This window comes from Lygodium microphyllum, chromosome 22, assembly GCF_053477565.2.
Source record: "Lygodium microphyllum isolate KBCC chromosome 22, Lygodium_microphyllum_v1.1.10, whole genome shotgun sequence".
Taxonomy (NCBI): domain Eukaryota; kingdom Viridiplantae; phylum Streptophyta; class Polypodiopsida; order Schizaeales; family Lygodiaceae; genus Lygodium; species Lygodium microphyllum.
Window position 1 is genome coordinate 42,015,172 of NC_141156.1, and position 15,922 is coordinate 42,031,093.

The 15,922-nt window shown below is 41.3% G+C and overlaps 1 protein-coding gene across 5 annotated transcripts in view; it reads left to right on the top strand.

Annotated features, from left to right (window-relative positions):
- LOC148017077 (uncharacterized) overlaps nt 1-15,922 on the top strand; it is a 242,764-nt gene that overhangs the window by 32,854 nt on the left and 193,988 nt on the right. For 3 of the 5 annotated variants that reach the window (XM_087662400.1, XM_087662402.1, XM_087662401.1), the window contains exons 5-11: nt 1,644-1,766; nt 2,130-2,729; nt 2,809-3,006; nt 3,118-3,207; nt 3,325-3,426; nt 4,566-4,679; nt 4,881-4,973. In XM_087662400.1, coding sequence (XP_087518526.1) covers nt 1,644-1,766; nt 2,130-2,729; nt 2,809-3,006; nt 3,118-3,207; nt 3,325-3,426; nt 4,566-4,679; nt 4,881-4,973 — 1,320 coding nt within the window. Of the gene's footprint in view, nt 1-1,643; nt 1,767-2,129; nt 2,730-2,808; nt 3,007-3,117; nt 3,208-3,324; nt 3,427-4,565; nt 4,680-4,869; nt 4,974-15,922 lie in introns of those variants that run through there. The other 2 variants (XM_087662404.1, XM_087662403.1) reach the window with 2 other exon arrangements.

Here is a 15,922-nt window from a genome sequence, read left to right on the forward strand (position 1 = left end):
AGCCCCTAAAAACGTTTTTCCTACTTGCATGGGTAAGTTTTACCAGTAGCAGCCTTCTAATCCCATTTTGCAACATTTTCAGTTTATTAAATTAATTTTCAGAATATTAATTTTAAAAATTAATTTAATATTTACTCTAGTGCTCAAAATATTTATTTCACCAGTCAATTTTTGGCTCTAGTAGTCATGCAAGGTCCTCAAATTCGAGCACAAAATTTGGAGGGAGTTTGTCACATCTATCGTCAAGGACTTGTTGGATCCGATGCATAGTAGTTAGTCAAATCTCCATCCGTATAGAACTCTTTAGGAGTAAGTTATGAATACTACTCTTGATTGGCTCTTGACATAGGTCGTGTTGGAGACTACTTTGGTGATGAATTGCTTAAAGACATCTTTCCTTCTTTCATACTTCTTTTTGATATCAAGATTAGGTATCTTTAGTGTGTATCTAGCTCTGATACCATGTAAAGAAATATCCGAACAAAGAAGATAAACTCAAAGTGTCCAACAATAACACAGTTATAAACAATAGAACTTAAAGGTGAAGAGTAACTTAGAGAGAATGTAGATGAATCATAGCAGCCAGAAATGCCAGATTTGTTTAGAAATGAAATGTTAGAAATGTATTTCATAAATTTCTTTCAAGAGGGGTAAAATAAGAGACACGGGTTTTTTTTACATAGGGATTTTTTATAGTTTTTAACTAGAGAAAGAGATTTTAAACCTCTATGTAACTCTCTCTTAAACAAAAAAAGGCCAATCAAGCTTGAGTGATAATACATGAGAGTCAATTGAAAATAATATGTTACATATCCATGATCCATTATTGACTTATGTCAAAGTTAGTCTTTGGATAGCTATACTATGGTTCAGACCTCAAACATTATGATTCATACATATCACACCAAGAAAATTGAAATAAACATGTAAATAGCTCATATAGAATATGGTCAGAGTCAAGTTGCAACATCATGATTCTCATTCCCAAACAAATTGACAAAATGTCAAAGTCCAAAATGAATCATACTGTATTATAAATAACTCATAAATGAGACTAAAATCATATAATAATCAACTCTCTAGACAAAAATAGATACTAGATTAATAAAGTCCAATAACTAAACAAAATCCCAAAAAAGTAAGTCTCTCATCCAAAAGCTTGAGTCCTCACGAGTAATTACTGATCTTGTGGATACTAGATGTGGTGTGCTGTTCATGATCTCTCATGTGGTGATATAATTGTTGTATCTAGTTCACTATGTCATGGGTTGTACAAGCTTAACAATTATGGGAAATGCGTGGAAGAAATGGTATGTGCATTGTGAGCTATTTCAAATGCAAAAACTTTAACATGCATGGCAGCTTTTGTCATCTTAATTTTACTAGTTCGCTAAGCTTCTAGGAATGTGACATGGTATCTTCCTTGCCTACTCTTGAGGCATCTGTAAAACACATTTGTGAGGGCTGCATATCGGGTAACATATAGCGTGCTTCCTTTCCAAAAGATGGTTCAATGAGAGCTATTTGCAAATTGTAGCTTGTATACAGTGAAGTTTGTTGATTTGATGCAAAAACTGTAGCCTTTATTCTTAACCCTCTAATTTTCTTCACTTTTTTGCCTTTTCCTCCTCAACTGGTGCTAGATGTCATTGAATGTATCTGTGCTACGCTTTTTAAAATATGAGAAAGGCATTATCTATCGACTAGAGGAATTTCTCGAGATGCAACAACAGCAATGCCAATGTACCATGCAAAAATTAACTGAGGTAAAGAGGAGTGATAATTGAACTTTTAATTGATGATTGTGTATGCTTCTTGTAGTTGACAGCTGTGCACGCCTCTGGTGCAGCATGCTGCACACAAAATAATTTCTTCACAAATACAAAGGTGATAATAGGCTTGTATTATACAGCACAAAATAGTCTTTATCATTAGCACCTGCCTATGTATGCAATTAGTTTAATCTTTGTGCTTTCAAAATTTCCAGGAAGATCAAGCCTTAGCTTTGATCAACTTTCAAGGATACTAAGAATCAGCAAAGGGATTATTATTGTGAAGTAGATGTTAATTTGAAACCTATTTTGCTGTATGGAAGTGGCAGTCTTCTGAAATAGGACTTTTCTCTGCAGTTGTTAGAAAAGGTGGTTGTAGATGTCGGGGACTCTTGCATTGCAGTCCTTGCCAAGATGGAGGAGGATCTACTTGGACAGCAACTTGATGATACAGATGTTTCTTCTGGCTCCAATAATAACAGCAAAGCTCTCCATTCTAGATCAGCTGGATCCAAGCTTGCAAGTGTTGCAGCAAAGTGGAAGCATGAGAAAGAGAAAGCAGCTGAGGCAAAGGAAAATCTGGAAAGATTTACCTTTGCTATCGCTGCTGCAAAAAGAAATGAAAGACAGAGACTTGTGAAGTTTCTAAAGCTTGCAGATTATGTCATTGCCCATTGCCTACGGGATATTCTCATTAGGTCGTTTGTTGAAGTACTGCAAAGTACTTTTCACCCATCAATTCAAGGAATGTACTCTTTTTCAGAGGATTCATGTACGTTTGAGTTTTTGGTAAGGAAGGAACCCTCAAATCAGGTTGATTGTAGTGCTATGCTAACAAATACCACAGAAAATAATTCAGCTGGCTTTGGATCTAAAGTACCAATGTTTGAGGTGAACCTTGTCATAGAAGGTGATGAACTGCAACTACAACCAGATCTGATAGGTTTTCTAAAAAGAGTAAGATTCTGAAATGGAACTTTATATCCAACAAATGTCATATAAGCTAAGGCTGATGACTATCTTCTGCTTGTGGCAGTTCGAAGAGTTTTCAAAAAGTATCCCTGATGGACTGAAGATGATGCAAAGGCTGGTATCTCATCCTGGTTTGAGTGCAGTTGTTGAGAGGACATCCCTGGAGAAAGAAACTAGTTCATCCTACATGGATCTGATAGGTGAAAAACAAGTTCTAGACATATTGTCCACAATTCGAGCATCAATTCAGTCATCCTTTCAGGCAAGAGATATATTTCAATTCATCTTGCTTGACTTGAAGTCCTCATGTTATCCGAATAAGTGTTGCAATAAGTGTTGCAATATACTTTAATGAAACCCTTCTTACAACCAGGATGCAAAAGGTGCAATTTCTGAGTTCCGGCCATTTCTTGAGATATGTATACAAAATCGTGGTGTTTCATTGGAGTCAATGCAGAAAGAGGTATTTACTTGCTGTGAATTCACTTCTTACTTCTGAACTTGCTGCTTTTCATTAGATTAACTTTGTTAGGTAAACGAAGGACAGCTATTTAATAACATGTCTGATCAACTTTGTCAGGTAGATGAAGGAAGTAGAGATCTGGCAAATTTTCGTGAAGATTTGGACCTTTATCTTGAGCAAATCAATGGAATAAACTCAATCCCGGAAAGTAAGGATGAAGTATGGAGCTTATTCTCTTTGTAGATCATTCCAAGTTGAAGGAAATTATTCAGCAATGAAAAGCTAGGGCATAACTAAATGATGCTTGGTGCTTGTTTCAATTACTTGACGTGCGGTGTTTGATAAAGAGTCCAATAAGCACACGTCTTATCTGTTCCTGTTTCTCTCTGAAGATAGAACTTTTTAGGATGCCTATTGTAACTGTGAGAGCATCCATCCTTTTGGACAACCCCAATTGGTTATTCGCAAGCGGCGAACTTATCATGTACGATGGACTGTTCTCTCTCTCATGTTTGAAATGGCCGTTGGAAATTATCATCAGGAAATTGAAGAGAGATACATTGAAGCATTTACCATAACACTGATCCACATTGAAGAGGTGGTTTTTGAACACAATGAAATGTTCCTAATATGAACTGCTATAACCATAGGAGTGGCATATAGAGAAAGAAGGGAGGATAAAAGGAGGAGCAGCAGGTTAATAATTAGGGCAGGTTGAGATGCAGGCTAAAAAAGTGCAGGTGGGTTACCAATGCCAACAGAAGGTTTAAGTGTATGCACAGCTTGCTAAAGGTGCCATCAGAGTGGAGGGTTTTATGAAATGGTTAGTTTAGAAGAGAGAGAAATAGGGTGCAGCTTTTCAATGGGACTTGCTAGGCAGCTGCAAGTGAAGGGAATAAGGGGATCCAAGTATGGAGTATGGAGGTTGCAGAGGGACATGTTGGACATGCAGCAAGGAAATGTGTGAGGACATGCTTTGCAGAGCTTTATTTTGCACTATTTTGATATGATATTCATCTTTCTCCAATCTATTTAACTATACCTATGGCACTCAGGGTACATGTTCACATATCTATTTGAGTCCAGCTGGGTTGTCCTGTTTCTTGCCGGAGCATATTAATGTCCAAATGACAAAATGAAAAATATTAAAGAGTACCGGCAAGCGAATTTTCAAACACATGTAGATGTGAAGATTGTCAGTTCAAGGAATCAGGCCATCTTTGGGCTCCATAAATATGCAAATATCTGAATATTCATTGCTTAAGGCTCTTAAAACATTCGTGCCATTTGAATAAATCCAACTGTTTTCCTTTTTGACATTTTCATGTTCTTCTGTTTTCTCTTTTATCAATTTGCAGGGAGTTCTGTGCATTAATAATAAGATCTTAAAAGAGAGCCTTCTACCATCTCCACAAAGATGCCTCCAAGAGACATTTACTCTGGTTCCACAACTTGTGTCGCGTTACTATCAGGTTTGACCTCTTAATTATGTAAATTGGCAATTTAGGATATTGATAATGATATATTGCCTTTTCAACAAGAAAGTTTATCTATGTGTGTTTAAAGTTGATAGCTCTTGCTGTGAACCTAAAGTTCAATTTTGTCTTATTATTTATCTTCATGCAGAAATCTCCCATAAAAAATATATATTTTTTCTTGAAGTGTGCTTTCAGGTATTTATTGCTGAAATTCATACAGCAACAAAAAAGCTACTTGCAAAGCCATCGAGTGTTGAAGAGTTCGTAGAAGTCGCTAACTTTCTTCAGGTAAGTTATTGAATAATGTAGTGCATAATGTTTGATCTTATCATTTGCATTAGATGTGGCCTCATGCTTATTTAGAAAATAACAAGTCTTGCATAGCCTGTATTTGAAAATAGCCAAATTTCAGCCCCAAAGATTGACAGTTTTGACAGTTTTGTACTTGCATATGTATCTCATGTTGGGATTTTGGTAGTTTGTTAAGTACATTTCACATTTCAGCTTGGAAATGTTTGGCTGCTGAATTTGCGCATTAATTTCACCCGGGATCACAACAACGTTTTGGGAGTCCTCACTTAGGAGGATAAGCTAGATGGCACCAGTTATTCCCTGTGGAGTTTTATGGTGCGCAATCTACTTGTTGCAAAAAATCTTTGGGATTATATCACATGTGATTTGCAGAGACCAGTTGAGCTTGCACCTCAGACACCTCAGCGTGGTGTTAGAGGACCAAGCCTATGTATCTTTTGAATCCCATATCCTCTGATCTGCAGCAGGATGAGCATGGGCAGCAACAAGAGCAACTGGCTCAAAATTTGATGTACAAAGTCAACTAGTGAGGAGTACTTATGTCAACTAGTGAGAATACTAGTGATCTATGACTACGTGCAGCAGGTTGTTGAGATGTTTTAACCGGTGAGGTGGAAATAAGTTCCAAAAAGGGAGGTAGAACTGTGAATGCCTAGTGCAATGTGTCTCTGGATCATGTCAATATGGGGAGAGGATGTTAGACTTCAAGCTCTACTTAGCTGTCTTTGGTGTGAATGGTCCTATAATGGCCTTAGGTTGTAGTACTCCTTTTTTTGGTTATGACTGACTAATAATGCAGATGTGTGTGAGGGCTCTTTGCTCTGCACTGTTGTTGGCTCCAACCATGCTCACACTTTCATCATGGTATCAGAGCGTGGTTCTAGCAGAGAGCAAGCATAACCAGGAGCTTATGGACTGCAGTCAATGGCAGTCTCAAGTAAGTGATCTGTGCTAGCATGGACAACGATGTGAGCAGCCATGGCGATAATATCTGCACATGAGACAGTCTGTGGACAGGCAGCCTTCAGTCTGGCCTTCACATAATCTATGAACAGCAACGTCAACGTGGAGTGAGCAGCCACATCAGCGTGGAGTAAGCAGCCATGCCAGCGTGGAGTGAGCATCGAGATCAGCGTGGACAGCATCTGAAGAATGCGCCTGCTGTCCTAGTTGATAATGTGGACTCGGAGATTGCATTTTTTCCTTGACTGACAGCGTGGACAGCATCTGAAGACTGTGCTTATTTCTCTTGGTTGATAGCATGATCAGCAACTGAGCTATTGTGATACTTGAATGCATCACTACAAGGTGTCACTCTTGTGTTGAGGATTCCTAATGAAGAGGAGTTAATGGCTGAAGATAAAGCACTTGTCTATGCTTGTTAAAGTCAGGGTCAAGCAAGGGCAAATCTGTGATTCTTGGGCTGGTTTGTCATGGATCACTTCTGAACTAGAGCTGAATCTGACTAGAATATGAATGGTACTATGCCGCCTTGGGAGCATAAGGCACTGGTTCATGGAGTTCTTTGGCATGAGATTGAGAGTCCATGTTTATTAATGGAATGCTAAGTTAGTGATCAGGCTGTGATCTGTAACAACATACTTGCTTGGAGTTTATGAATCATCCCGAGGGCTGAATACCTTCTGAGAATACACTGTTTGCATCCTGGAGGTAGTACTTGTGTTGTCTCCAATGTATGGGCAGCACTACTGTTAATAAATCAAGATTCTCTTTGTCTACAATGGGTATATGTGTCAATAGTTGGTTGGCATCATTGCAAGCCCTGTTAGAGCTTAATGGCTACAATTCAAGAGAGTGACATGATCAAAATCTGGAAGGTCCATCCATATTCAGTAATTAATGCAAAAGGAATAGAACTTGGAAGCTGAGCACAAATGTTGACTTTGAACTTGTCATGCAACTTATGTGTTGAATATTCGGAGAAACAAATTGAAGGAATAGTGCATGTCATATGCTGTAAGGAAGTCTGGACATGTTTTTTTACTGAAAATAGCTCACTGCAGCATGCCTTGATGCTCATACATGCGTGAATGCTGATATATGATCATGCCTTACTATTTGGGTTGCTAAGAGCACAAAGTGTGAAATAAGGTTATGCTGAATACTGCAATTTTCTGCAATTTCAGATCGCTGAAAGTTTTTTTTCTTACATGAATACGAGAAGCTTGTGTTACTATGATGATCACAATGCTAGTGTTGATGCTCAACTAAGAGTATACATGTTGGAACATGTTTGAACAAGTTTGGAAGCTTAGATGTATATTGCAGCGAATTTACTGCTGAAAACAGAAGGGCTGAAACTGTCCTAAACATACAGTGAATAGAATAATTGTTTTGACCAAAGTGTTGCTGAAAACTGTCATTACATTGGAAGGCTGAAACTGATCAGTTAAAAAGTCTTGGTTTGCAGGGAGATAGACAGAGCTTGCAAATGGCAAATGCTGACAAAACGGACAACATTACCTAGATTGTGGGGGAAAAGCTTGACAGCAACAATTATGCCATATGGAAGTTCCGCATGGAGAACTTCTTGATAGGGAAAGACTACTGGGAGCTAGTGATTGGAGCAGAGGCTAAGCCCAAGCTGCCTACAGGTGACAGGCATCCGACACAAGACCAGCTGCGAGCTCATCAAGCATGGACGGAGAGAGCACGCAGGGTTTTGCATTGGCTGTCCCTATGTATATCAGATGCCATGGTAATGCAGATAATGAATTGCAGCTCTCCTAAGGATGCATGGGATATTTTGATCAGGTACTATGGCACCACTACAAGTGCCAGGAAGATACAGTTAAAGCAGAAATTTAACAACATGGAAAGAAAAGGCAGGTCTATACAGGACTATGTGACAGAGATCAAGATTATTGCGGATCAGCTGGTATCTGTTGGTACTCAGGTTGAAGATGAAGATATGGTTGCTGTGACTTTGAATGGCTTGGGTCCAGAGTATAAGTCTTTTGATACTTCTGTGTCTATGCCGGCTGAAATGCCGGATTTCAACGAGCTGGTTGCATTGCTTATCCATGAGGAGGTTAAACTTGGCCTTGGGTATAGGCTCTAGTAGTACAAAAAGCAAGGATGTAGTCTTTTGTTCCAATCAACAGGGCCGTGGCAGCCGTGATAGAGGCTATGGTTCTGGCAGAGGAGGCCAACAAAATGCATCCTATGGCAATAATAATCAGCAGGGATCAAATGCAAGAGGAAGTGGAAACTTCAGAGGCAGGGGGAGATCTAGCTCTCGTGGTAGAGGCACTTGGCAGCAGCAGCGCCCATCTGACAATCCGAATAAGGATAATGATTGCCATTATTGCGGAAAGTATAGTCATATTGCAAAGGAATGCTGGAAGAAGCAGGGAAATCACAAGGGCAAACAACATGGACACTTTGCTTCGTCCAGTCAGGCAGGTGATGCTTCAGGAGATAGACTGTTTGCCATGCAGTATGTGAAAGACAGGGTTGCTAAAAAAACCATTGAAGATGCAGTATGGTACATTGATTTAGGGGCATCGAATCACATGACCCTTCACGGTGATTGGTTCACTGAAATGGTGGCTGAGAAAAATGGCTATGTATGCACTGGTGATGACATGCAGCATAGCATTGAGCATAAAGGCAAAGTGCCTCTTGTGATTCATGATGGTGAGAAGAAACACTTACATGATGTATTGCATGTTCCATCGATTACAAAAAACTTACTATCTGTAGGTCAAATGACCGAGTAGAACCTGTAGGTTAGGTTCAATAAGTATGGGTGCTTTGAAAATGGATTCAAGTTGATTGCTCGCGGTCACAGGAATGGCAGGATGTTTACTCTTGATGCCACTTTGTCAAAGCTGAAATCAGCTATATTTGCCCATGGTTCTGGCACTGTTAGAGATTTGAAAATTTGGCATAAGAGAGTGGGACATGTTAACTTGCAGAGGCTGCAAATGATGCAGAAAAAACAACTTGTTACAAGTCTACCCAAGTTTGCATATTCTGACATTAGTCATATTTGCAGTGCTTGCCAATTTGGAAAACAATCTAGGTTGCCATTTGTCAAGCATATAAGGCAAAGCACATGTCGGTTGCAGTTAGTGCACTCTGATGTCTGGGGGCCAGCCCATAATGCATCTATGGGAGGCTCCAGGTACTATGTGACATTTATTGATGATTACAGTCGCTATACTTGCGTATATATATTGAAGGCAAAAGATGAAGTGCTGGCTGTTTTTCAGCAGTTTAAGAAGCAGGTAGAGAAAGAGTTTGACTGCTATATCTCTTGTTTGAGATCAGACAGCGGTGGTGAGTATGTGTCAAATGCTTTTGACAAGTTTTTGGCTGAAAATGGTATATGCAGGCAGCTTACTTGCAGCTATACTCCACAGCAGAATGGAGTGGCTGAACGTAAGAACAGAGTGTTGATGGAAGCTACTCGTGCGATGATGAATGAGAAAAGTATGCCATTGTATTATTGGGCAGAGGCTATTATGACAGCCATGTACATTCTTAACAGGACTCCCACTGCAGGTATTCATGATGTGACGCCTTTTCAGAGGCTGTATGGCTACAAGCCGGATGTAAGTCACATAAAGGTATTTGATTGCATAGCTATGTGCATATCCCTGATGAGAAGAGGAAGAAGTTGGATCCTAAAGCACATAAGTGTGTCTTTCTTGGATATTCGTAGGAGAAGAAGGCATACAAATGCTATGATTCCTCTACTCGGGAGACACTAGTGAGCAGAGACGTTATTGCGATGGCATCATGGTATGCATCACCTACTGCAGTGCCATCTGATATGTCTTCTACACAGGTGTCTACAGTTGATTTGCAGCAGAGTATTGCATTATCAGGTTTTATAGTGACAAATGTTGCTCTTCTCCTGTGTCTCCTTGGATGGGTAGATTGAGGACTGTAACACCATCCATTGACGGCATTATGTCAGTGAGGGGAAGACATGATGTAGTGGACAGAAAAGGGAAGAAAAAAGTCTTTGAGGATGCATCAAGTTTGATGATACCTAGTATTATGACTTCAGGCTATGATTTTGCTGGCAGTTTAGATAGCGAGCTTGGCATTCTAACTATCTATACGCCTGGCACGAGGCACAGCAGGTACATTCTGCCTCATGAGAGAGGGGAATCGAGTAGTACACCACAGCTGAGATGCTCGTAGAGAGTTAGGTATCCTGTTGACAGGTTGATTTACAGTGGTTACTTTGCGAAGCACTATGCTTATATGACAAAGGTGATGGAAATTAAAGAACCAGGTACATATGCTGAAGCAGTGGAAGATGAGCATTGGTGCACATCTATGGATGAGGAACTTGATGCCTTGGCTAAAAATGCAACATGGGATCTTGTGCCTCTGCCTACAAGGAAAAATACCATTGGCTGCAAATGGGTCTATAAGATCAAATGCAAGTTAGATGGCAGTGTTGAAAGGTACAAAGCCAGGTTGGTTGCTAAGGGGTATGCTCAACAGTACGAACTTGATTATGAGGAAATATTTGTAAAGATGGTGATAGGATCGAAATGCAGCTGAGAGTGCAGTAGACAGTGTGAGAGTGAGAGAGACAGAGTGAAGCACGACACCCAATCCAATAGATTGAAAGAGTGTAACATGAAAGTACAAAGTACAACCCTTAAACCTTAGGGTTGTAGAGGGTGTTCACACCTGACACACGGTAAGTGCCCATAAGTGTGTAACGTAAGCACATAAGCACATACGAAAATAAGACTATAAGTTTGGGGGAAAAAACCTCTCCTATCGAGAGTAAAAAGTGCCCCAGTGTCCTACTAATCACTGACACTTCCATATGAGCGTAGGCGTAAGTGAGGCGTGAGTCAAATACCCAACAAACCCCCCTGGAGTGAAGAGTGATCAAGAGTACAAGGATCATCCGCCACCAAAGGATATCAAATTTAAAGCATCGCGAAATGCTTCAAATTTGTCACGAGGAAGAGCTTTGGTGAAGATGTCTGCCATATTACTGGTGGTAGGACAATAGACAAGGCTGATATCACCTGCATGTAGCCCCTCTCTGACAAAGTGATAATGGATCTCAATGTGTTTCGTGCGGGCATGAAACATCGGGTTCCGTGCCACTGCAATGGCACTCTGACTGTCAGTGAACAAAGGAGTAGGCTCCGTAACAGATACATCCAGACCAGCTAGCAAGCGTCTAAGCCATACGTATTCAACTGTGGTAGTGAAAGCTGCCTTGTATTCAGCTTCACATGACGATGTGGCAACAGTGGATTGTTTCTTGCTAAGCCAAGAAATGCAAGAAGAGCCAAGAAAGAAACAATTGCCACTAGTGGAGTGACATGTATCATAATCACTAGCCCAATCAGAATCACTGTAAGCATGTAACTGCAGTGGTCCCCCCTTGGCATAAAGCAACCCAAGAGATCGAGTACCCTGCAAATAATGAAAAACACGCTTGACAGCTTGCCAATGTGACATACGTGGTTGATACATATACCTGCTCAAAGCTGAAACTGCAAACTGTATGTCCGGCCTAGTGTTGCATAGGTAGATAAGACATCCAACTGCAGGAGCATATGTATGTATATCAAACAAATCACTGTCATTATGTAATGACAGTTTCAGTCCAGGTTCCATGGGGGTACAAACTGGCTTGCAATCCTGTAAGCCAAACTTATCAAGAAGCTGCCCAATATACCTTGACTGTGATAACCCAATACCTCGAGCATGTATGAACTGGATATCTAAGTAGTAATGCAAAACTCCCAAGTCAGACATGTCAAAAGTTTGCTGCAAATTTTGTTTGAATGCTGAAATCTGATCAGCATGTGTTCCAGTGAGCAAAAGGTCATCAACATAAAGACATATAATCAGCATAGATCCCCCTTCTTTACATACGTAAAGGGTAGACTTAGATGAGCTGTTTAGAAACCCCTGACCAAGCAAGAAAGCATCTATTTTTGCATACCAAGCTCTAGGAGCTTGTTTCAAACCATATAGTGCCTTTTTGAGCTTGCATACCAAATGTTTTGAGCCTTCAACTGCAAAACCAATGGGCTGTTGTACATAAACTTCCTCCTGAAGTTCCCCATGTAAAAATGCAGTCTTGATATCTAGCTGATGCACTGTCCAACCATAATGTGCAGCCAAAGCAATCATAGACCTGATGGTCGTCATACGGGAAGTAGGAGCAAATGTCTCCTCATAGTCAATGCCCTTTTTCTGTGCGTAGCCTTTAGCTACAAGCCGTGCCTTGTATTTATCAATGGATCCATCTGCTTTCCTTTTCAGTTTGTAGACCCATTTCGTTCCAATGGCTTTCTTTCCAAATGGCAAAGACACCAAATCCCATGTTTGATTCTTAGTAATAGAATCTAATTTAGCTTGCATTGCTGCCATCCAATGCGTATTGTGTTGTGCATCCTCAAAACATTCAGGCTCTTCATTATCAAAAGTACTTGCTGCCATGACAAACTCCATGGTATGTGCTGAATCATGCAAACGAGTTTGCCTTCTAGTCTGACCAGCCATGGGTGCATCCAAAGGACTATCTTGCATAGTCTGCAAATACCATCTAGGTAACTGTCTAGCTTCCTGACTATGTGCAAGCTCTTGCTGAATTTCAGTTTCAGCATTATGCTGAATATTCTGATCAGCCAATGGCTGAATTTCTGCACTTTCCATAGGAGCAGTTGGCTGAACATTAGGTTCATTTTCTGAAGCTCCAGCTGAATCACCAAAAGTAATGGGCAGCAGCCCTTCAAAAACATCATGGGCCTCCTGATATGTGTCCAAACCAGCCAAGGATAATTTTGATTGTTCATAAAAAACAACATCCCTGCTGACAAAAAATTTCTTTTTAACGGGATCATAAGAGTCTGTAGCCTTTGCTCTCATTGCTATATCCCATAAAAATGCACTTAACAGCCTTGTTGTCCAACTTTTTCTAAGTACCTGTGGAATATGGGCATAGGCAAGACACCCAAAGGTACGGAAGTGGCCAACAGAAGGTTTACGAATGTTCCAAGCCTCAAAAGGTGTGATGGTCTTCAAGGCTTTGGTAGGGCATCTGTTCAAAATATGGCAACCATACATGACTGCCTCCATCCAAAAACTATGAGGCAAGCTCTTTGCCTTCAGCATATATCTGGCCATCTCCATGAGTGACCGATTCTTCCTCTCTGCGACCCCATTCTGCTGTGGAACATAGGCAGTAGTGTACTGATGGACTATGCCTTTCTGCTTCAAAAAAGAATTCAGCATAGAGGATATGTATTCCCCCCCTCGGTCCGAACGGAGAGTCTTAATTTTGCATCCAGATTGATTTTCAACAAGTGCACTGAAAGCCAAAAATGCATCATACACTTCTGACTTCTTTTTCAAACAGTAAACCTAGCAAAAACGTGTAAAGTCATCAATGAATGTCACAAAATAATAACAACCGCCCAATGACATTGTTTGCATAGGCCCACAAACATCTGAATGCACCAATTGCAATCTGGTTGTTACTCTGAAAGCAACATCACGGGGAAATGAGAAACGATGCATTTTCCCCAAAATGCATCCCTCGCATAAGTGCTTAGGAGGTCTCTCCAAGAGAGGTAAGCCATCCAGCATCTGAGTACGCTGCAAAAGCATCAAGCTGCCAAAGTTTACATGCCCCAAACGAGTATGCCGTAACTCCGCCTGTATCATAGCAGGAGTAAGAGTGGATGTCAAGTATGCCAACTGATCTACTGAAAGAGCATCCAACTCATATAAACCATGACACAAAGATCCTGTCAAGAACAAAGTCATGCGTTCTTTATCTCTAACCATGCAACGGTCATCATCAAATGTGACCTGCAAACCACAACGTGCCAAAGAAGAAATAGAAAGCAAATTCTTCTTGATTCCAGGCACAAACAAAGCATCCTGCAGGTGGAGAATAGAGCCATCAATGGCTGTGAGCTGAATCTCCCCAATACCACGAACAGGGTGTGATGCATTATTGGCACACTGTACAGATTTCCCAACGGGAGGTGCACTAACTGAAGCAAACAGATCTCTGCGAGATGTAATATGTCTGGAAGCACCACTGTCAAAGAACCAAGTGTTAGCATCCTCTGTAGAGCTAAGTGCTCTATCGGCCCAAGAGATGTCATAACTGCAAGTGTAGAAACAATAGTCCCTGTCCACAACAAAGGTTGCGGACTCACTAGCAGTGGAAGGAGTAGTAGAAACAGACATTCCTGACTCCTTCTTCTTCTCTTTGGCAATGCACTTTCTGCACTCAGTGATATAGTGGCCTGGCTTCTTACAATAATGGCATTTTCCTTTTTTAGCTTGCGTCCCCCCTTGTGTCTGATTCTGTGATGTGCCCGAAGTGCCAGAACTCTGTGGAGCATTTTTCACCTTGTTGTTTTTGTCTTTCTGTCTTGCCACAAAAGCCTGCTCAGAGACTATAGCATCCATACCACTATTTTTCCTTGTTTGCTCCTCCTCTAGAAGCAAACTAACCAGCTGAATAAAAGTGAGTGGGTGCTCGACAATCCTCATGGTGAGGTTCAATGCAGTATGAAAAGACAAGTACGAAGGAGGTAAGGAATTCAAGGTGGTGGATATCAATTGTGCATCCGAAAAGTACTCATCTACATTCATGAGCTGCTCCCTCAAGTCCTGAATCTTATTCAAGTGATCCTGCATAGAATCACCCTCATTCATCTTCAAAGTCTCTAACTCTTTCTTTAAGAAAGAGATCCGAGTCTCATTCTTTCCTGCAAACATATGCTCCAAAGTCAGCCATGCATCTCGTGAAGAAGATGCTGAACGAATGTGAGGGATGATGGACCGCTGAACTGCCAAAGCAATCAGCGACAAGGCCTGTGCATCACGTGTATCCCAAGCTTTTTGAGCTGCAGTTCTTGGAGGAAGTGGCTGAGGTGGAGCGGGCTGAGGTCCTCGTTGTCCACGTGCCCCTTGAGGAGGAGGAGTAATGGGAGCTACAACTCCCGGTCGAGTTTCCTCTCCACTGACATAATCCCATAAATTCTTGGCCACTAATACATTCTTCATCATGAATGACCATAGCGAATAATTGTTTCCGTCCAATCTGTCTTCCTTGGATACATACGTAAATACATCACCTCCCTGATTTGCCATGATGACAAATTGACAAATTTCCAAAGACAAATGAGCAATGTCAAAGCAGTAAGGACTAGAAATCTGCAAATTTTCAGAAATTGCAGCAAGCAGACTTCTGCAATGAATGTGCAAAGGCGTACTCTGTCAAAAACTGTCTATAATGCACGCTTCCCAAGGTGCAAACAGTGCTCAGCAACATTGTAATATCAAAATCCCCAAAATTTTTGCCTCAAATGTGTTTAAAACAGTCTTTCTGTGACTGTAACTGCAGTTCATATGCAACTGTCCTCAAAATACATAAAAGCCCCAAAATTTCTGATGAATGTGCCCAGAAATTTGCATCTAATTTGTCCCACACTTGTATCCTGTATGTTGTGCCTGCTGCGTATGAACCTCCTCTTCCAGAACTTTGTTCTGGAATAAAATGAAAAAATATTTTTTTTAAATTTTCTAAATTACCTGACGTGGATAGGGCGGACGCTGGTCAGGTCGCTGGCAGGCGGGGCAGTCGGGCGGATACCTGACGTGGACTGGGCAGATGGTCAAATCGCAGGCAGACGACGTGGTGCTACAACGTCGACGATGCGACCAGACAGGTGGCGTTGGCCACAGGCAGACGAGCTGGAGGCAGGCGGCGCTGGAGGCAGACGTGCTGGAGGTAGGCGGCACTGGAGGCAGGTGACGCTGGAGGCAGGCGGCGCCCAGGCCTGCTGGCGACTGCACAGGCAGGTGAGGGCGGACGAACAGGCCGGTGGAGCTGACGAGCAGTACGGGTGACGAGCTGCAGGTCGTGCCTGACGAGGATGAGG